This window comes from Dendronephthya gigantea, unplaced genomic scaffold (assembly GCF_004324835.1).
Source record: "Dendronephthya gigantea isolate DGI-Jeju-01 unplaced genomic scaffold, DenGig_1.0 000067F, whole genome shotgun sequence".
In the NCBI taxonomy this organism is placed as follows: domain Eukaryota; kingdom Metazoa; phylum Cnidaria; class Anthozoa; order Malacalcyonacea; family Nephtheidae; genus Dendronephthya; species Dendronephthya gigantea.
This window is the reverse complement of record NW_021163077.1, coordinates 639,923-660,648: the sequence shown is the minus strand read 5'-3', so window position 1 is coordinate 660,648 and position 20,726 is coordinate 639,923. Positions and strand designations below refer to the sequence as shown.

The following is a 20,726-nucleotide window of genomic DNA, read 5'->3' as shown; positions in this document are numbered from 1 at the left end:
ACGCGGCTTTTTCTTTTACTTGTTTTCACAAAAATAGATGAAAACTACGCCAGATAACGACAGAAGTGTTTTCTTATCAGCTACAATCTTGTCATGGAGAAACGGGCAACCTACAGGGGACCTGGGTCGGCGTTTTCCCCTAATCGACCGGCTTTTCGTTTTCTGCCACGTTCTAGCTTGTTTGCGACTGGTTACATGAGGCGTGGCCCTCAAGTACCTCTGGGGCACGTGACTAACTGTGCTATCATTACCCCCCTCCCCCTCTACCCTCAATTTCCCAACTTCCTCTTCCAGTACGGATTTTGAATTCTTCCCGGCTAATGAGAATACACTTGTATACGCGGTTAAGACAACGTCATGCAATACATGGATTTTATGCAAAAGGGACAATATTGTTCAGTCAAAGACCACCTCTATAGATCAAACATTTTTTTGCCCCATGTTCATATACCAGCTATCCGTGGCACTGAGAGAGAAAGTCTGATCAAAATAAATGCAATGAAGCTTATATACTAATATAGCTACGTAAACCAAATTGGCGGTCATTGAAGTAAGAGATTACTAGAACTAGTAGGTGTAACTCTGACACCGGAGTTCAGACAAGCATGTGAATGAAAGGTATAAATAAGTGATAAAGCATTGCTTAATACGGTATATAATTTATAGACTTGCGGCTGTTAAAATCTTTTCGGACATTTTCCCAGGCCTATACTAGGTTTTTGCTTTTATCAAACAGCAGTTTATTAGTCGAATTAATTGAAAATGTTGGAGTTGTGTGCTCCAAGCTGTCTAGTTCACGAGATGTTGTTTTTTTAGATTTAAACATAGGACGACATCATTTGAATTGATGAATTTATCAGACGATTTTTTATCTTATTGTTTTCCTTAATTTGTAGCATTTTTATTTTCAACATACGAAGCATTGCAATATGTCATAATCATGTCATTTTTATTTATATATCGACAAAAAAGACAAAATCTTATTTAATTCACACCACTTTACATTCGCATTATTTATACAAGCCAATGACACAGGACAGCTTTTTCAGTGTGGCAATTCAAAAAGCAAGCAAATATTGATTGGTTCTTGATACTATTCTGAACCGTAAATTTAACATATTATATATAGGTTACTTCGTGTTGAATTGCTTTGATTAATTATCGATATAATGCTACTAAAAAACAAGTACACAAATATCTGTTAAATCATTAAACTATACGTTAACAAATACTTGTGACATTTGCCTTAATTCCCAGTATCCACAAATTCAGAAAATATCGTCCGATACCACATCAATCCTACGTAACTACGAATGCCGCTAACAGAGTTACATTAGAGTTCGACAGAAACCGTTCCCGCGTAACGAGAGAAATTGCTCCAGCGTATCGAAGCTTAGGGGAGTACCTGCTTAATATTATCAGTGCTTATCTCAGTCAACCAATCAGCGTTCATTGGGCGAGCAATGTTTATTTGAATCAAGCCAATCAGACGTCTTTTATAGCCGCGCGCTGAAGTCTACGAGCGTGAATAAAAATAAACATGTTGAAAATAATTGCAAAATGATGTCAGAGGCATTGTTTTTATTCTCTTGAGGTAATAAAATTAAAAAGTTAATCTTGAACTTAAATTTCAAAACGAAATATTTATTACTAAAAGTAAGATAAGATATTGTGAAAGATTTGTCCATTGGGGACGAAGAATATAAAGCAAGTTTCACCAATGGCGAAAAGCCGCGTGGAATTGAAGACGACGCAGTTATTATGTGTTATATTTTGTTTATTTCTATCGAGTGGGTTAGCAGAGAAGGCGACGGAGGCCAAGGATGAAACGAAAAAGAACGAAGAAATTAGTAAGGATGATTCTTCAAACGACAAGGCATCAAAGTTGCAGATTATTCCTGGCTTCGGCGGTCACGGCTTCGGTGGTGGTCATTTATATGGGGGTCATTTCGGAGGCCATCACGAACATTATTGGGGACCAGGTGGTGATCATACGGCCGAAATTGGGCCACATACGCCGCCTATTAATATAGGCCCTCACGCGCCCCCGGTCCATATTGGTCCTCACGTACCGGCCGTGCATTTGGGCCCCAGAGTTCCGACCATACATGTAGGTACCCATGCACCACTTTTACATGTACGGCCCCATACACCTTTCGTCCATATGGCCCCACCTGTGCCAATGGTCAACGCATTTTCGCCTGGACATCCAGTGCACGTGATGTCCCCCTCCACCGTGTATCATCAACCACCAATTGTCTACCACCACCCTCACATTGTCCCTCATGCCCACCAGGACTTTGCCGCGCCTGTAGCCATGCCTGTTGCTGGTTATGGTGGCTTTGGAGGTTTTGGGGGCTTTGGAGGTGGATTCGGAGGTGGATTCGTAGGCTATCCCGGCGCTGGGGCTGGGTTCGGTGGCCCTGTTTTTGGTGCTGGATTTGGTCGTTCCATGATACCCATGATTCCATTCGAAGCACCATTTGCCGACAATGACGACGATGACGATAATGACGACGACGACGAAAAAAGTGACGATGACGACGGTAAAAGTGACGATGACGATAAAAACGACGACGATAATGCCAACAAAGAAACAAAGGATAATGATGAGAAGAGCGACGACGAAAATAGCGAAAAAGAATCGAAAAAGGAAAAGAGAAGTCCGGGACATTACCTGCAAAAACGTCAATTTGGAGGGTGGCACCCTTACTCACATATGGTGAATGTTGGTCCCCACACTCCACCTATTCATGTTGGGCCACATTACCCACCAGTTCACATCGGTCCCCACGTTCCTGCCGTTCATATTGGGCCCCATGTCCCAGTGATTAACGTTCCATCTCATGTCCCTGCAATTCATGTCAGACCACGTGTTCCCGCAGTACATCTTGGTCCCCCGGTCCCAATCGTCAACGCTGGGAACCATTTCCCTGCCGTTCACATCACCTCCCCACCCACTATCTATCACCGACCTCCAATTGTTGTGCATCAACCTCATATTGTACATGGCCCGGCTGCATTGCCTCCAGGTGAGCGGATTATAAATCGACATACGCACAAAGTATCGGTTGAAAAATATTGTTATAGCTTTTTGTTTTTATTTCCGTACTAATTGATGTTTCCAAAATATTGGTACTGTATAAAATAAGTGTTAATATATTTCTGATCTATTATAATATATTTATATGTTAATATATTTCTGATCGAGTAATCATGTACGTGTGGGTTGAACATAAATCCTGGAAGAATATTTTAGAACTATTTAAAACAAGTTTTCAATTTTTTCTAGGATTTGGTGCACCCCCGCCGCCTGAAGCAGGTCTGATACACCCAGAGGCCGCACCTGTTCCAATGCCAGGCGGACCATTTGGAGGCCCGCCTCCCGTCTTGGCAAGTTCCGGACCATTCGCATCCGCGCCATTTGCAGCCCCTGGACCTGTAGGTCCAGTTGCTAGTCCATTGCTTGGCCCTGGACCATTACCTGGCCCAATGTCTGGACCATTACCTGGCCCTGGTCCATTGCCTGGCCCTGGTCCATTACCTGGCCCCGGAGCATTACCTGGCCCTGGTCCCTTAACTGGCCCTGGTCCCTTAACTGGCCCTGGTCCCTTAGCTGGCCCTGGACCGTTACCTGGCCCTTTTCCCATGGGACCACCATTGGCCAAGAGATCACAAGTCCCGTCATATAGTAAGTGAGGAAGTAACAAAATTTGCCTTCCAAAGTATTCATTACGAGCCGTGTGATTCTGTTCTGTTTGTGCAATCCAGTTTCTAAGAGAACGCTTAGTGTACAATGACTTTACCATTGCTTTATAAATCAAATCCACTCCATGTTAGCTACCGCTGTCACTCGACTGCTATTTTCGCATGTTCGAGATGTTATTGAAGGGGCAATCATTTTGATTTAAAAAGTAGCTTTGTATTCTAGCTTTATCGTAAAAACTTATAATTATGAAATTATATTATGAAAGACTTTCAGTCCTTCCATTTTAAGTGTTTTTACTGGATAATTTATTATTACATCATGACTGACGCCTGTTTTGCACTCGTTTTCCCAGACAAAAAATTTTCACTTCGTACTTTGCTGAACTCAGTACGAAGTCGTCGCCAAGCATCAAACAGTGACAGCGTCATATTTGTCCATCCGAACGGTCACAATGGTAAACCGTCACCGTCAGCTCCTGGACTCGGTACTGCCGGGGGTCGTTCCAGTTCTCCTCTGGATGGTACGTCCAACCCTGAGCTGGAAAACCTAAAAGGTGAGCCTGGCACATCAGCCTTTGGAGATCTTGGTGCAGGGATGGGAGGACCAGGTCTGGGAGGTGCTGGTGAGCGAAGTTTATCCCCCCTTGGCATGGCACCTCACGGGCTTGGTGGTCAAGGTAAGTCTTATTATCATCTTACAAATTTTTTGTATATTTATGATTGTTAAACTTTGTGGACGAATTCTATATTTCGTTTCTTTTTCAATTTAGGTGGCAATGAGGGTGCTGGCATGGATGGGCCAGGTGGAGAGTCCACCGCAGGCTTTGGTGGCTTACCAGGAGGATTAGGAGGTATGGGAGGAGGAGGTATGGGAGGAGGAGGTGGAATGCCCCCAGGTCTTGCTGGCATGGGAGGTGGATTAGGAGGTGGCCTAGGTGGTGGTTTAGGTGGTGGTTTAGGTGGTGGTGCCGGCCTTGGGGGTCTTGGAGGCCCAGGAGGTTTAGCTGGCGCTTTAGGAGGCGGTGGTTCTGAAGGTCCCATGGGAGATAGCCCAATGGGTGGACTCGGTGGTCTCGGTGGTGGGCCAGAAGGTGGGCCAGAAGGCGGACTCCCAGGTGGTTTAGCTGGATTGGGAGGTGGTGGCTTAGGTGGAGGTGGACCCTTAGGTGGAGGTGGACCCTTAGGCGGTGGCTTAGGTGGCCTAGGCGGTGGTCTTGGAGGAGGGTTGGGTGGTGGATTAGGTGGAGGCTTAGGTGGAGGTTTAGGTGGCAGTCTGGGAGGCGGCATGGGTATGAGGTCTAAAGTGGAGAAACCCAAACATCATAAAAGAATCGATGTCAGTCATTTAAAACTCGATAAAGGTGAAAGGAAAGAAATTGTTAAGAAGAATGAGATCCCGGTACCTAGTTTTAAGAAATGAAAAACACCGGAAATCGCGATTCTAAAGAACCCAGGATACGAATGTAAAGAACTTGGACTTTTTAGTTGAAGAGTCTACATTCGGTCAGTATTCAACAAAAACATATGTGTAAAAATTGATTGCCATGTGTTTGCAGCTGTTTGCAAAAATTTTCTTAGAAATACGTTGAATCTAGCAACGATTCTCTATTTCTCAGAATCATTTTTGAAATTGGCATTTTTAATTGATGAATCTCTGGTGGTCCTGTGAACTCGTACCACATAATCTGATCATCACTAATTATTTGATGGTTTTATAGATAAAACTGTGGTAAAATAGATAAAAGCAATCTGTAAACTCTATATGTACATTTTTTAACCATAAATAGAGAAATATCTGAAATTATATAACACATTGATTTGATATCGCAGTCGCCAGTACGACGAGCATGTAATACCATGTTCTGTGTCATTGCTCGATCCCATTTGGTTATACGTCTCAATCTGTTGAGGAACCAAGAGTTTGGATCGATGAAAACTAAGGAAAGTTTTTGATAATTTGATAGTCTTAATAATCTAACGAAGGACGTACTTAGGCAATCACGAGAAAAATTATGGTACGTTTTGAAAGATTTCAGTATCTGAAGCGGAACTATTATTCCGTCCTAATGAATAATCCAGTTGAATAACAACCAAGGGCTGTAAATCATCTATTACGGTCTTTATCGAGTCGATTCTTAGTATCAACAACCGCAATAAGCAATAGACCTTTCTTATAATGACGTCAAACGCGGAAAGTCTGATGTTACACGAAATTTGATTGGCTCCACAAAACTATCGACCCAATCAAACTTTGTGTAACATCAGACTTTCCGCGTTTGACGTCATTATGAAAAATGTCTATAAGCCAGCCACAAGGTATCAATCATCCTTCAAAATAACTGCTCTGTACCAAGGTAGCATTCAGCAACGCCTATTCAAAGTTAACTGTGTCAGTGGATAAAGTAAAATAATGTAGGCGGTAATTACTTAGACTGCCTTAAATTCTTAACACTTGCAATCTCAATCTTTATTTTGTGCATAAAGATCTCACATCTCAAACTCAGTTATCTTTGTCATTTGGGATCTGCATGTCTACAACTTGTTTCAACATGGCAAGCAGTCTGCAGTTTATCAGTAAAAATGCTACAGTTGGCAACTTGTGGTAATTTATCAACAGGTTGTTCATTGTTTGTCGACATAGTGAATAGTTCTGTAACGTTCAGTAAACGTGCGATTGAGACAGCTCTACTCTAAGCATAAACCTTCCAAAAATTACATTTACGGTACTGATTACTCGTCGATATGCTTTAAAGTGGAAAAAATCCATTGCCTCTAGACTTTACTGATTACAAGTCTATATATGTTATGATCTGCCTTAATAAAAACAAAAAGCAGTAAGCTAAACTTTTACAAAATTTGTTAAATAAAACACAGTGGCGTAGCCAGTCTTAGGGCTGTTTCCACTGTCGCGTTTTTTGTTCGTACGTATATGTTTAAAAATTAGAATTAAAATGATACTTAATCAACGATTAAGGATTGAATCGATCAACGATTGAATAGATCCATAGGGTGGGATTCTGTAGATGATTTGGTGTGTTTTTCTGGCATAAAATTAATCATACAATAACTTAGAAGGTTTTAAGCTTTTACGTGCGTGTACGTGAGTGCAAAAAATGCGTCAGTGGAAAACAGCCCTTACAACATGGCTTAAAGACTCGGAATTTCGCAGCAAGTTAAATTGCGCCGTGTAACAGAGCCTTAAATCGAAAAGTGTTGCGTAGCTTTTACTCGCGGGAAAATATCGCCATGAATTCACTGTAATCTACAAAACCATTTCTCTCTCTGTCTAATATATTGATCACGCCATTTATCTGGTGATCGTCAAACACGTTGAGCCTCTTTAATCCGGCCGCAAACTCATCACGTGTCAATGACTCACGATATGCGTCGTTTTGGCCGAGCGTCCGAAAGAATTGGAAAGAGTGGAGCTTGTTTGTGATAGCATACTCTCTAAGAACTTCACACGGGTTCATGTGTTTTGGCGCAGTGGCCTGGTATGAATCTTGCGTCATGTAACCATGGCAAATGCTGATGTCAGCTCTCGATGTCTTGAGCTCCGTTAGGAGTTGAGTTGTTTCTTTGGTCAATGGGATTTGTCCTAGGTTATAAATTAAAAAATTTAAGCAATAATCTAAGCTAAGTTAATTTATCATTATCTTAAGATCTGGTGAGCATAGTTTACCCTATAGGTTCGGGACGCAACTACAGTCAGATATCGACTGTTCTCTCTATCAGTTTTAGATAAACGAGAGAAGCTTCAATTTTGTAATCTTCGGACCAGTTCGGAGATAATTACCTATATTGACCATTTTCAAATGCGTCTTTTTATCCTGCAATAATCTCAATAACATTCCCAAAGCTTCATTGTCTCCAAAACATCTATTCCTAGAAACATCCAGCTTTTGCAAACAGCACTTTTCTAGGACTTTAACAATTTCTAGAAACCCCGAGTCAGAAATATTATTTCTGGACAAATTTAAATCTTCAAGTGTACTATTTGTTTCCAGTCCAGTGACAAGCGCGCGGACTCCGAGGTCGTCAATACCGTTCCAAGATAGGTCAAGGAACCGAAGCGTCTGGTTGCTCGAGACAGCAGTTGCTATGGAAACTACACCATGACGTATAAGGTTCCAACTTAAACTCAATCGCTCAAGCTTAGTATTGTACGTCAAAGCATCACTCAGCGATATACCGGCGTTCTCCGTGAGTTCGTTGTGACCTAAGTTGAATTCTTGTAAAGTTTCACTATTCTTTACGGCTTCAACCAGAATAGCGCAAGCTTTGTCGTCGATTTTATTACCGGATAAGTCTAAAATGGCGAGAGTCTTACTTCTCTCCAGCAATTCTGCAAATATCTGTGCACTGTTAAACGCGAGCTTGTTTCCAGCTAGCACAAGACCTCGAATCCTATCATTTTCGACGATTGCACTTGCAAGATATAGGGCACCCTTATCTGTCACCAGATTATTAGATAAGTCTAAAGTGGTCACTGTTTTATTAACTAACAAAGCGTTTGAAATCGCTTTACAATCGATATCGTTTAGATTTCTGTGGGTTATGCGAATTTCGTTAGTGCACAGTTGATGTAAAAGTCGTTTTATCGGCACTACACCCAAAACTTCACATGCTTTCAAGTAGAGTGAGCGACCATTTTCCCCTTGCAATGAATCTTGAAAGAGTTCGAACTCCAACTCTGTTTCAAAGCAGCTACTCGCACTCGATTCTCGACCACTCAAGCATTCGTCCGTTGACGATTCTTCAGCAAATGGTGAAAGGGTCCTTGTATATCGCGTAGTTGTCATCTTTTTTTTTCATGCAAAACAGACACTAGAAAATGAAAAAAATTTCATGAGTATATTTACTATTTGATAACATTAAATAGAAGTAAAAGCCTATTCAGCCAAAAGCTAAACACATCCTGAATTACCAACAAAGAAATCTTGTATGAAACTTCGCCGTTGCTATGAACTAACCGATAAATTTTATAAATCTTATTTTAGACCGGCAGTGTAGTAACATATCTCACACCAACGCGGAGATCCATGCAGCGTTGGTAATAATTATTTATCTATAGTTTTGTTTTTAAATATATCACTTCCCTGATACACGCATTTCTCTCAAATGAAAACAAGTATTATTACTTTACCTTTCATCTTTTTGTTAATTTCTCTTGCCTATGAGCAATTGATCCCGTAAAATACTTTCCTTGCTCAAGGTAAGTTTACTTGTACTTTACCAAAAGACGTTCCTTATTTGCCGATGTTTAACGTTTGTTTACCCACAGCATATTGTTTGTATGCACAAGTTTTACAAGGATTAAGTCAAACAAAGCGATGGAACGGGCAGGCTTTATAAGTAACATAATCTAATACGCTTTTCAACGAAGATTTATATTCAAACATTTCAAAAACAAATAACTGACCGAGGTGGTCAACAAACATTGTCTGGAAATAGGAACAGGAAGACTACGATTTATTCTCGAAAGTGAGTTGTATAACATATAAATATGAGTCACTATAAGGTGTTCATCTGTTGTTACTAACTATATATAAAACTAGGTTTCTATTTGAAGCACTCGGTCTTTGAACTGAGTGTCTGAGTACAACCAGTTAATCATCGTTTGTCTTATGATTTGTATCAGCCGCTGTGAAGTCTTCTCGTTTGGTCCAGTAAGAGCCATTTGTTGTTATTCCAGCCTTGTTTATAGGAAGAAACCAAAATAAAACCGAATATGATGAATAAGGGTCGCTCTTTTTTCATATTCCTTCTCTCATCTCTGGTATGATAGCCGACGTTGTCTATTTTTATAAATACTTATCTATTTACATCACATTTGTTTTCATTTTTCATAAAATGGCCGAGATTATTCTGTCGCTTTCGGTGTCGGAATCTCTATCCGCCTGTCCATAATTCTTTCGTTCTCAGGCCTCGGTATTTGCTTGCGTTTATCTGAATCTAAGTTCATATCGATTGCGTCTTCGTTATGGCGTGCTGCTGATTCAGCGGTATTTGCTTCCACCGTGATTGGTCCAAAACCCACGTGGTCTTTACGAAAGATTCGCCGGCCGTCGGGTAAAATACGTTCTGTGTACGAACCTTGGTCGTCTATTCGATCAAATCCCCGGGAGCTGCCGTATACATAATCGGAGTCTCTCGTAGAATAATAAGTGTCATAGCGATTTTGAAAAGGTCTATGAAAGGCATTTCGTCTTCGGGAATTTCGTCCGGGTATAACAGCTCGGCCCTGCACAGGGCTATACCGGAATATTTCATCCTCTACATTTGAGGGTAGCTGATCATTATAGAATAAGGTTGTTTGTGGTCCTCTGCGTACGATAGGAGTCCCCATTATTCCAGTCAATTCACCAAGAGAAACCCTATTTGTTCCCAAAGGTGAACGCCTTGGTGCGATTCCTGATCTTTGCGTCGCCATAGCAACGTAATTTGGATGATAGTCTGGAAGAATATTATACAATCCTGGTTGGTGAAGTCCACTTTGTTCCAAACCAGGCATGTACATCTGTGAACTTGTGGGGGCATTTAGCACAAATGTCCCAGGAGTACTCTCCGGCAGGTTTAGAACAAGGTTTCGTCCAATAGGTGGCTTTATAGTTGGCGCCTGTACAGGCGTATTTGAGAATACTGGAACATATGCTACAATTGGCTGTTGGACAGGCTGAATTGGCTGTGTTAAAATGAATTGTCTCTTTGTCGCTTTGTTCCTATGGTGATTGCTTTCGCGATTCTCTTTGTTTTCCTCAGTTTTTCCAACAGAACGTTTGACTCTTGGCTTTTCTGCCTTTCCCTCGCTGTTCATCTTTTCTTTTTTTACCTCAGAACTGTGCGGAATCGTGAGTCTTTTACTTACAATTTGCAGCTGACCTAAAATTGAACACGGTTAGTGAAATTTTGTTTAATAATTCGTTTGGAAAGGCTGTCTGTTTGTTGTATGTCTTGCATGGTCTTTGATTCTTTTCTTTCATTCTTCAGAACTAATTACTATTATTTTCTATCTATGTTTTACAACATTCAACGTGATCAGAAAAATATTTAGTGTCCGACAAATTATTGTTTTGTTTCATTGTTTGTCAAATGTCAGTTGCAAGTCAAATGTTAACCAGTGAGAGTTTCGATGTTCGAGTCAGTTCCGTAAATTCACTTGAAGTTAGGTTTGTTCACTGAGGTTGTTTCGGATGCACAAGAAGGACTTCGGTATTCTCACCAAACATACCTAGAGGCGTATACCCAGGATACATTTGTCCACCAGGCACAATATTGGGTATCAAAGCCCGGGGTGTTGGTACCTGAACACGTGGAAACTCTGCGTTGCTATAATCCGGGACAAAATCCCGTGTAAGTATTGGATCGTAGTATCCGTTGTAGCCAGAGAGCGGAGCTTGAAGCATGGTTGGATTAGACCAAGGTTGATGAAATGGGGACGCCGCAACGGGGGACAGTGCCTGCATATTTTGGTACCCAGGAAGAGCCGGTAGGAAAATTGCTCTATGTATAGAACCCCTAGTATCACCATTTGCCTCGCCAAACCCATATCCTGGCGAAATAGTTGACAAGCGCTGACCCCATGGGGAGAATGATCGCTGGCTTAGTGCGTATATTGGTTGCGGAATGGAAGTCCGCATTGCAGCTTGGGATGCGAAGAACCGCTGAACCAAAGGATGGACTCGAATAGGCAAAGAATTATAGGAGACCATTTGAGCGAGTACTGGTACTTGTTGTATCCACTGCCGCTTTCGCGGATTTTCTCCTGTTTTATGTGATTCTTTAGATTTCTCAGAAACTTCTGATTTTTTAGAAATTTCGGATTTTTTCGAGATGTTCGATTCTACTTTTTTCCCAGGAATTTTTCCTTTCTTGAAATTCCAATTTCCCATATTCGGGTTCATATCGAAGAAATGATGTCGGCGGCGGACGGTACGGCGATGGCCGACGACCATTGGCGAGGGGTAAATAGGAGCGGGATAGTATGGTGCTACATGATAAGGATCCACCGGTGGTACGAATACCGCTGGATGAGGTACAGCCATCGCAGGCGTGCCTGGTTTGGAAACAACCTGTAACGAGGCTGGTTTAGCATTAACTTTCACCCCCATAGCATTGGCGTTAATCTCAAGTTCAGCAGCTTTGTCGTCCACTTGGAAATGTGTCGGCTCTCCCGACATAGTTGCTTTATCGTCCCCTGTTGGCCTGGCCATAGACCATTGAAATACTAGCAAACACACAAAAAACGGAACAAAACACTGTCCTTTGCCGGCCATGTTATTCAAAACAAAGTGACCGTCACAAGATTGAATAAGCTTTAGTTGCTGGTTTCCACTTTCAGTTATTCATCCAAATTACCTATTTGATTGTTTGAAGTGTGTGAAAATTCATAACTAGCGATGATTTTCTTTAAATTGTAGCAATTTCGACTCTATGTTGTGGTCTATCGTTGTTGTTGAGGTGCGAACTCACAGGGTGACCTGTTTTTGCATTGTTCGAATATCAAAACATTTTTAACGGAGTGTGAAGAATATTGCGGGTGGCTTGAATGCCATCAACTGCTTCATTGCGTCTCTTGGCAGTTTTTACAAAATCATCTCTCGTCTCTACTACTTCATTATCAAACTGAACTGCTCGATTCATGTTTTTTTAATATTAAGATGGACCTTGTGATATTGCAAGAGCGGAGCTAAATAGGAATTAATGCCAAACTCTTGCATCTTTATAAACTGCGAGATGACGTGATTTGCAGACGAACCACGTTTCTGATTGGCTAATCTGTCCCATTTATATTGCCTTCGTCACACACAGTGCAAACTTTTTAAAGGTCTACACGATGGCTTGTATAGTAACGTATCGCCCTCAGCCTTTGGAAAATGTAACAATATTCCCTTGCACGCTGCGCTCGCTTTTTACTATCGTCTTTCGACCGATAAATTTGATAACTTCACCCTGTAATGTGAGTAATAACCTGTACCTATAGACCAAATATGAGACTGATTGCTCATTGTGGTTATATTAGCAAAAAAAAATTCGGTGACTATTAGATAACTGTAGGGCTTTTCGGCTTCAGACCTCATATTGTTCACTCTCCTGTGGGCTCTTGTAACGCCAGTACCATTCTATTTTGCTATAGCGATTAACAGTGTAATCCTTTTGGGTGGCACGCCGACATAACCAAAACAGCTTGCCCAGGAGCTGGAACGGTAATCTAACTACGCCAGTTTACCTCGGGGTTTTACTTTTTGCGCATTACCTTAAAGTTGACCCCCTCTGAGTTACCACTTGCGCGCTTTTTTTTCTCGAAATGCATTCCTATTCCATTCCATGCTGCGTTGCAATTGAATTATGCAAAGTTTAGAGGCTGACTAATGCGGGTCACCTCTACAAGAGTGACCTCTACAAAACGCTACTTCTCAAAACTTTTTAACAGATAGTAAAACGACAATAGTTACATATGTAATAAAATATTTATTTTTTTCAACTACAATTTGTATTTGTACACACAAAATATAGAAAAAGCTTCCAGCTGTTAGCAGTTTTCATGCTACTAGAGTACTTTCTAAATGTCCCGGTATAATGACTGCTGCTGTTAATCTTCGCTAACGATGTCCGGTATGATTCTTCATTATTCTTTCTTGTATTGGTTTGTCTGATAATTGAAAGAGACAGCATTGCATGTAATATTTCGATCAATTTCTGTACTTAAATCGCTTAGGCATATAGTATATGGCATGATAGCTCTTTCTGAAACGGTAGAATCAATAATCAATAATTATAGTGTTCATGCATATCTCCTGTACTTTCCCATTTACTTCAGGTTATTATCTGACAAGATTTTAATCTCACGCAGTTGTACGTGAGAATGCATGATTTCCAGCAATTTCAAGCTTACACAACGTAGCGGGGTATAAGAGAGAAGAAGTTCAGCATAGGATTGATGAAGCTATGCATGCAGTTAACGTTAAAAGAAAGTTACTTAGTTTAAATCTGCAACAACACACGATGGAATAATAGAGGTGTCCCAAACGAAATATCGTTCATTAAGAGATATTCTCTTTACTGAACGGCCATGCAGGTTCATAGCTTATAATCAATATGGTGCTGCATGCAACATAGGTATTTATTTGATATTTATTTTTTTGCTAATATTCTTACCTTATTAAAGTTTTAACCCAAGAAGCGGCCATAGCCACCATACCCCAGTGGCACTACAAATGGTGCTCCATAGCCACCAAAACCGGGATAACCATAACCACCAAAGTACGGGGGATAAAATCCAGCCATTGCAGGCCAGTAGCGTTTGGTTGCGTCTTTGACGGCCTTCTTTGCTCTCGCACATTCCTCTCTCTTAGAACTTTTGTCGCCCACTGAAAAATGGAAGATCGTGCTTAACGTGGCATACTAAGCTAGGCTTGTGAATAGGTCTTGAAGTATTTAATTAGGTGTAAGTTTCCTCCTGTTTTCCGAATGACTAACCATCCCGCCTCAAATATGTTCCCCTCATTGGTGTAAAAATGCTGTCATGAGCATTGCGGGGAGCAATTTAGAACTTTAAATAGCTATCCATCACAAAACTAGTTTGAAATAAGTTCGCACTTTGAAATGTAGAAAAGGTGTCACTTTCATGCCGAACGCGTGTTTTCAAGGCATTCTACTCACATATGCAACTCCACGGGAAGCTCTTCTTAGGGTCAGGGCAGGGAGGGTAGTCTGGGATTTTAACTTTGATTTCATCCTTCTTTTCCTCGTCTTTTTCAACTTCACTCCTCTTTCCAGTTGCTGGTGCAGCAGGTGCAGGTGTTGCAGCACCTCCCTTTGCCGCGTCGGCTTTCTTGTTGGGGTCGCATACATAAGGGACACCGGAGACCGGATCATAGGCCACCGATAGAGCTTTGACACCGGTCACCGGAACTGGATGGATGTGTCCCAAGTTTCCATATCCATGCCCGTAACCCCAGGGGCCTACACCACCATATCCGAAACCGCCATATCCATTGCCACGTGCAAGACCGTTTGGTGATTGAAATACGAAGTTTTGTTTACCTAGAGATGAATATTTTAAATGGATTGCTTAATCTCCCTTTCTGATATACATTCTCAGTTGTTTCCTTTATATATCCCTGCTTGTATTTCTATCCTCTTTTTCAGATTTTTCTACCTTCACTTTTTCTCATCTCTACCTCTGCATTTAACTATTCGTCCGTATTTACCTACCGCTATCATTCATTATTTTCGTTCTACTTCCATATTCGTCCTTCATACAGCGCTTCTTTTGCCAACCGACCTTCCTGTTTTAACAACCTGTCTACCTTTCATTGTTCTACCGTTCACCCATTCTTTTTCTTCCTAAAATTCATATTTCCTTCCCTTTGATATCATTAAAACCAATCCATCAATGCTTTCTTCATACACTGGCCACGAAACCCACCCTTCTTTACGCCATTCCTCTAGATTTCTTTTCCTCATCCAATCGCCCATTCGAAATCTCGTTTTTCCACAAATAAATCGCTTAGTGCAAAAACAGTTTTAGCCAAGTCTACCCGTTCACTCACTTGTCATTTCTCCTATACTAACAACTCTCCTCCTATACTAACATCTCTATTTCTAGCCAACTTTAATAACATATTCCACCCATCCTTCCCTTCTTCGTAGCATTTATCACAGCATCAACATTTACATTTTTCATCTATTCTCCATAACATTCTTCCATCCATTCATCCTTCCCTTTTCCTGTCTGTCTTCCATGCATATGACATCTATATTTCCATCCAATGTTCAAATGTATTTTGTCATCTTCCCTTCCAGCTAACATCCCTCCATCCTTTCCTTAATCCGTCGTCTATTTCAATCCATCTATCAATCTAACTTTTCTTTTCTTTCTCTTATCTACACTTGACCTCACTGCTCACTCTCCTCTTTTCTTAAACTCTCCTTGTTGGCGTTTCTTCTCACTTTAGTTACCCTCCTTGTTTTATTCTCATCTCTTGCTTTCCCTTCATTTATCAACGACCTATAAATTATTACTAATATTTCATTTACCTTTTCCTCCGGCCGGTGCTGGAGCGGCTCTTTTTGTCATAAAACGTTGATAAAACTCACTGCCTATGAGAAACAGGACATTCCTTTGATGCAAGAGAGCTTTACTAAGAACATGCAACAGAACCGACTGACAGTCGGAGTAGCAGACTGCTTGTCAAATAACAGCTGGCGAAAGATGTGTATTTTTCTTCGGAAACGACCATAAGTTTGCGATTGGATAATTTAAATATATGCATGTTTATGATATATATGCATGATATATGCATGAAATTTTAGGCCGACATATCTCCCCAAGCTCCAGGCCCCAACAGTGTGAAATAAACTACAAGTACAGGTATTTTTTTGAAACTTAATTACTCTAACAATACTTAAATGTAAACAATGAAATAAATGGATGGTTCTTTGAAATAGATTGCTCGCATAACCCGCGCAAAATGTTGGGTGAAATCGATAAGGACATCATCTAAACCTTGTTTCCTTACAGTTGGCTATGATATTGTCCAAGTAAGTGATCAATTAATGTTCATTACCATTTTCGGTAAATTTTTAACAGCAAACACGCATTTTTTAACTGCACGGAACTATTATATATGTTAAATGCCTTCCATACCTTTAGCATTCTCTGCCCGGGCTACCAGAACGAAGGCAAAAAGAATTGTTATTTTCAAAATGGCGTTCGTCATCTTTTGACTTTTTCTTTCTGCGCGATTTAAGCAGTCTTTGTTCTACCAAGTGTTTACACTTTGTAACAAGTACCTGCTCATTCGCGTGTTAATTTTCTTATGGCTGTTGCGCTCATCGCCTGATTAGGCATTGACAGGCAACATTAAACCCAAACAAAGATGGCGTGTATCATCCAATTTGGACAAGACTGTCTGTATATAGGAATCTTGTGATATAAGCCGTGATGGTTCGTTTACTCGCCTGTCCTGACTCCTGAACCAAAAAATTCTTCTCCAGCGACAGAATATTAGTTTAGTTCTATTAGTAGCTTGCAGCTGAACTAATTTAACTGTGTTTTATTTTATGCGATTTAAATATCAAACTAGGTTCGAGAGGAAACCATGCAAGAATTTTAGCCTATAGCCAACCAGCCCGCGTCCAGTGTGTGCGATGTTAAATATCTATTCCATCAATTCAACACTATCAATTATCTTAACTTACTGATTTCCATACAGTCCACAAAGTAAAAAAGCGTTGTATAGTATCATAACTACTCTTATAAGTTGAGCCCCCCTTATGAAGAAGGGGCCTCTAGGCAAAAACCATAGCATTATTTTCACAACTTTGTTGATTATGAACCTTCGACAGATTGGTCTGAAAGCATATAAGGATTTGTTTGGCAGGGCGAGAGACCTGGTCTGAGAGGTCCTGTGTACTAATAAGAAACAGCCTAATAACGAGGGATTTGGCAAGTATTCTTTACGCCGTTTCCTCTGTATAGTGCCTACTTATGCATTGTCTACTTTTCCAACAAGGTAAAAATATGGTGATATAGTTTTACCATTGTTATTTTAACAAGTCTCGAAGGTAAACTGTAAAAACAGAATTTTTGATAAATTCTTTTCATCTTCTTACTTAATTTTCATACTGCGAAGTGCGAACATCTTCACTTCACAAGACACAACTTACACTACACTACTTACAGTATCCATTTGTTGTGACAGCTGAATAAAATGCATCCGTTTAAAAATGATGATGTATTTTAAAGGGATTTTACGTAGAAAATTAGATTTTCTTGTGAAAAGATGGCGTAGCAAATTATTTCCTCTTAACATACCGAAGAGAAGCTATCTTCTAGACTATATTACGAATATATTACAATTCAAATATATATATTTTCGATTAATATGAGTCATAGCTTGTTGGGTTGTTTTTTTAGGTATATGGGTACGCCTTCTATATATCACTTCTATTCTTGTTTATATGAAACAAAGCTTTTCATATTGCCATGTACTAAACACGTACTATCTCAAGTACGTGTGAAGGCCTTTCTATGAGGGATGTATAGGTCTATATCAAAGTCATTTCATTCTGTATTACTCTACTGGATAATTCCCGTTATCATCCGTATTGTAATCGTACATGTGTGCATAATCCTCGTACGGGTATGTTGCTCCTTCGAATGAGAATGTTCCTCCATAACCCTGAATACAATCCTTTCTTACGGTGTTGCCTTTTTCTAAATAAGAGAAATAGGCTCAGTGACAGTGAAGATCGACTTATCGTCGTGTCGATGTATTTTGAGTTTGATTATACTATCTGCCCGGTAGTGCAACACGCATTTTGACTTTAAGTTAGAATTACAATCACAAGACTGCAGATTTTCACCCGGGATTAGGATTTTATCCATCCTAACAAAGGTCTGTGGGACTGTGAAGCGTGTTAATCAAGTAGTTTAATTAGGTTATGTATATAGACTATGTAGTAATGTAGACCATTATAACTATGAAAATGTCACCCTACCTAAGCAATTCCAAGGCCAATGGTAGTTTTTCATATCAGGACATGGAGGTATCTCCGGCAACTTGATTTTTATTTCATTCTTTTTTACTGCGTCTTTTCTTTGAATGTATTTCTTCAGAAGATTTGACCGTTTTGCCTTCAATACTCTTACAACGTGCTGCATTTTTCGATTGTAGTTGTCGATCAAAGGCGTGATCCTCTGATTGTTCACCTTGCTTTGTTTACTGGACTGTGCGTTTGTCTTTGGTGCGGGGATTAGAAGAGGGGAGCCCAACTTAACATGAATGTCTTTGGAGGACGCCGCTGGCCTAAATCTGTCTTTGACAGGCGTTGCAACCAGGTAATTATTTCGCTTCTTGGTCGGCGCCATTATATCATCCCCCAAGGTCGGATTTGTTTTTTTGTTCACGTGAATTTGAGTCGGTTTTGTGGCCGATGCGATGGCGTTATAGTTTTGAACCGTACGAGAGGGTTTCGTATTTTCTATCGGCGAGAGTCTATGTTCCGGTACTGCATTATTACCCTCCGTGGTACTCGTAGGAGGATTTACGGCTATAACCTTATTTGTATTCGTATTTGCAGAAGGATGGATGTCCGGAGAGGGTGCACTTGCCGAGAATTCGTTCCCCGCGGGTGCATTTGCCACTGGTTCATCTCCCGTAGGCTTCCTGGCTGTGGGTGGATTGATGGCGGCCACTCCAGCAGCTTGACTCTTACCACCCCCAGGAGGCGTTTTCGTCGGATCACACATGAAGGGCATTCCTGTCTTTGGGTCAAAAGCGTAGGAGTAAATCCCCGGAGGTAATCCATACCCACCGGCACTTTGTATCTTCGGATCCAGGCCGTTCGCGTAGTCGAAATTTGTGGATGATTGTATTCCCTGACCTAGTCCTCCATAAAGCGCAGTGAAAACTAGCTTGTTGGTCTCTAAAATTGAATTGCAAAAGCTTAACTCAATCAGTTTCAAATGCTTAAATAGGGAGTTAGTTGGGAGAGGTATAAGTGCAGTTTCGTGTGTAATTACGGATAAATTTGTACCAAATGGAAACTACAGAGGAATTCTTGTAGGTGAAAATCCAAGTACACTCTACTTTAGTCGTATTATTAATAACGCAATTCTAACAAGGACAGGATATCCTTAATTTCTTAACACAAACATGCATGGAAATATTACAATAAAATATTAGGAGCGATTCGTGGTAGTAAGGGTCTCCTTGATGGGAATTCCAATCAGTATGTTTAATATCTCATCGTTTTCGCTCCAACTAAAAATTGCATTCTGTTGTCTTGTAAATACGGTATACGTAGTCACTTCACCTTTATCTTTTGCATTTTGTGCTGCTGTGACCGCTCTTCGTTCTCTGTGATGCACTTGAATGTGCCTCCTTCGAAAAAAGTTTTCAAAATCTACAGGGGGTGAAATACCGCTTTAATTAACAATACATTACAATGTAATTCAAAGAATTAACGAATAGTACTGAATTGCGCAACATTTCTTTATTTCTTTTTCACGGGCACAACTAGAGCCAAAAAATTGTGCACAGTTCAGTATTCGTTCCCTTAGATACAGTTCGATATCGACGTTCATCTCTGCCTTGAAAACGTCAACAGTGTGTTTAAATTTTGGCGACAAATATTGAAACACGGGTAAACTATTTTCAATTTGTTCTTAATCGATAACAACTTGAAACATTTAGCTTCCTGAATAGCCAATTCTGTCATTTACTTTACCTCTCTCTCTTGAATATACGTGAATCAATAATAAAAGGCAAATAAAGCGGCCGCTAATATGTTTAATACACTAGGTAATAAAAAAATTCTTACCTTTTTCGCTCACCACGTATTTGCATAATAATAGTATAGCCAGCAAAGCAAAAACTATTTTAGAAGAAGCAGCCATGTTTTACTACAACGAATCGTTATGGCTAAGAAGATAAAACGGTCGAATGAAAAGACCTGTTGTGATTAAAGATTTTCTTTGTTTCAGCGGTGGCTTCCTGATATGTGTATATTTGTAAACAAGTGACAACTTGATTATCGTGTTGTGCGCTCAGTGACAGTGGCGCAATAACAGGGGGGTGTACGGCTGCATAAACATCAGAAAAAGATGGATTTTAATACATATAGCCTAAACACAGACCTTTCGTTTCGCATCCATAAAAAGCCCAAACAAGGGTGTTTGACGTTTGAATTGCGTTTTTCATAATAGATCAACTTTTTATTTAGGTAACAAAAAAGTAATATTCGAAAAGTCAAAACAAAACTTGGTAAAATTGCCAAGTTTGGCTGCGAAATATTGTAAAGTGTGGGGGGTGTGGCCATGGGAAGTTAAAGTTGGCAATTTTGTATACTTCGCGTGGCTATATTTTCCGTACTACTTGACATTTTGCAGCTAAACTTGGCACTGATTATACTAACTTTGGTAAGCTCTTTTTAGCTGTGGTGATTAATTTCCTTCTTGCTACCTACGTTGCTATCATAAGTTGGTCTATATGCAAAAAGTCCATTAA

The 20,726-nt window shown here is 40.3% G+C and overlaps 5 protein-coding genes and 1 long non-coding RNA gene across 6 annotated transcripts; 2 read left to right on the top strand and 4 right to left on the bottom strand.

Annotated features, from left to right (window-relative positions):
• Positions 1-1,573: 1,573 nt before the first annotated feature.
• On the top strand, positions 1,574-5,524 carry LOC114531004 (protein pygopus-like). Its single transcript, XM_028552631.1, has 4 exons — positions 1,574-3,032; positions 3,293-3,691; positions 4,062-4,385; positions 4,479-5,524. Exons 1-4 carry the CDS (start codon positions 1,721-1,723, stop codon positions 5,126-5,128), a joined length of 2,685 nt encoding a protein of 894 aa, XP_028408432.1. The 5' UTR covers positions 1,574-1,720; the 3' UTR covers positions 5,129-5,524.
• A 1,336-nt stretch (positions 5,525-6,860) lies between these two features.
• Positions 6,861-8,915, bottom strand: LOC114530950 (leucine-rich repeat-containing protein 74A-like). The gene is made up of 3 exons (XM_028552574.1): positions 8,855-8,915; positions 7,505-8,535; positions 6,861-7,306 (listed from the first exon to the last, which is right to left on the bottom strand). The coding sequence occupies exons 2-3, from the start codon at positions 8,508-8,510 to the stop codon at positions 6,933-6,935; spliced, it is 1,380 nt and encodes a 459-aa protein (XP_028408375.1). The 5' UTR covers positions 8,511-8,535; positions 8,855-8,915; the 3' UTR covers positions 6,861-6,932.
• Positions 8,916-9,148: 233 nt separating this feature from the next.
• On the bottom strand, positions 9,149-12,202 carry LOC114531010. Its single transcript, XM_028552640.1, has 2 exons — positions 10,940-12,202; positions 9,149-10,590 (listed from the first exon to the last, which is right to left on the bottom strand). The coding sequence occupies exons 1-2, from the start codon at positions 11,982-11,984 to the stop codon at positions 9,572-9,574; spliced, it is 2,064 nt and encodes a 687-aa protein (XP_028408441.1). The 5' UTR covers positions 11,985-12,202; the 3' UTR covers positions 9,149-9,571.
• Positions 12,203-13,866: 1,664 nt separating this feature from the next.
• On the bottom strand, positions 13,867-16,510 carry LOC114530999. The gene is made up of 4 exons (XM_028552628.1): positions 16,361-16,510; positions 15,751-15,813; positions 14,371-14,754; positions 13,867-14,078 (listed from the first exon to the last, which is right to left on the bottom strand). The coding sequence occupies exons 1-4, from the start codon at positions 16,431-16,433 to the stop codon at positions 13,879-13,881; spliced, it is 720 nt and encodes a 239-aa protein (XP_028408429.1). The 5' UTR covers positions 16,434-16,510; the 3' UTR covers positions 13,867-13,878.
• On the top strand, positions 16,139-18,888 carry LOC114531000. Its single transcript, XR_003687807.1, has 3 exons — positions 16,139-16,254; positions 18,393-18,556; positions 18,799-18,888. It is a non-coding gene; the product is annotated as an uncharacterized LOC114531000 (long non-coding RNA).
• On the bottom strand, positions 17,436-20,176 carry LOC114530998. Its single transcript, XM_028552627.1, has 4 exons — positions 20,041-20,176; positions 19,534-19,623; positions 18,217-19,143; positions 17,436-17,932 (listed from the first exon to the last, which is right to left on the bottom strand). Exons 1-4 carry the CDS (start codon positions 20,114-20,116, stop codon positions 17,790-17,792), a joined length of 1,236 nt encoding a protein of 411 aa, XP_028408428.1. The 5' UTR covers positions 20,117-20,176; the 3' UTR covers positions 17,436-17,789.
• Positions 20,177-20,726: the final 550 nt, after the last annotated feature.

Excerpts from the sequence above, each read along its gene's own strand:
- LOC114530950 (XM_028552574.1), bottom strand. The coding sequence starts at position 8,510 with ATGACAACTACGCGATATACAAGGACCCTTTCACCATTTGCTGAAGAA. Across the intron at positions 7,307-7,504 it reads TTTGAAAATGGTCAATATAG|GACAAATCCCATTGACCAAA; the intron begins GTAATTATCTCC and ends TTTATAACCTAG.
- LOC114531010 (XM_028552640.1), bottom strand. The coding sequence starts at position 11,984 with ATGGCCGGCAAAGGACAGTGTTTTGTTCCGTTTTTTGTGTGTTTGCTA. Across the intron at positions 10,591-10,939 it reads TCCTGGGTATACGCCTCTAG|GTCAGCTGCAAATTGTAAGT; the intron begins GTATGTTTGGTG and ends GTTCAATTTTAG.
- LOC114530999 (XM_028552628.1), bottom strand. The coding sequence starts at position 16,433 with ATGACGAACGCCATTTTGAAAATAACAATTCTTTTTGCCTTCGTTCTG. Across the intron at positions 14,755-15,750 it reads AGCACCGGCCGGAGGAAAAG|GTAAACAAAACTTCGTATTT; the intron begins GTAAATGAAATA and ends ATTCATCTCTAG. Across the intron at positions 14,079-14,370 it reads CTTCCCGTGGAGTTGCATAT|TGGGCGACAAAAGTTCTAAG; the intron begins GTGAGTAGAATG and ends TCCATTTTTCAG.
- LOC114530998 (XM_028552627.1), bottom strand. The coding sequence starts at position 20,116 with ATGGCTGCTTCTTCTAAAATAGTTTTTGCTTTGCTGGCTATACTATTA. Across the intron at positions 19,144-19,533 it reads ACAAAATGCAAAAGATAAAG|AGACCAACAAGCTAGTTTTC; the intron begins GTGAAGTGACTA and ends ATTCAATTTTAG. Across the intron at positions 17,933-18,216 it reads TTGGCCTTGGAATTGCTTAG|AAAAAGGCAACACCGTAAGA; the intron begins GTAGGGTGACAT and ends TCTCTTATTTAG.
- LOC114531004 (XM_028552631.1), top strand. The coding sequence starts at position 1,721 with ATGGCGAAAAGCCGCGTGGAATTGAAGACGACGCAGTTATTATGTGTT. Across the intron at positions 3,033-3,292 it reads CCCGGCTGCATTGCCTCCAG|GATTTGGTGCACCCCCGCCG; the intron begins GTGAGCGGATTA and ends AATTTTTTCTAG. Across the intron at positions 4,386-4,478 it reads TCACGGGCTTGGTGGTCAAG|GTGGCAATGAGGGTGCTGGC; the intron begins GTAAGTCTTATT and ends TTTTCAATTTAG.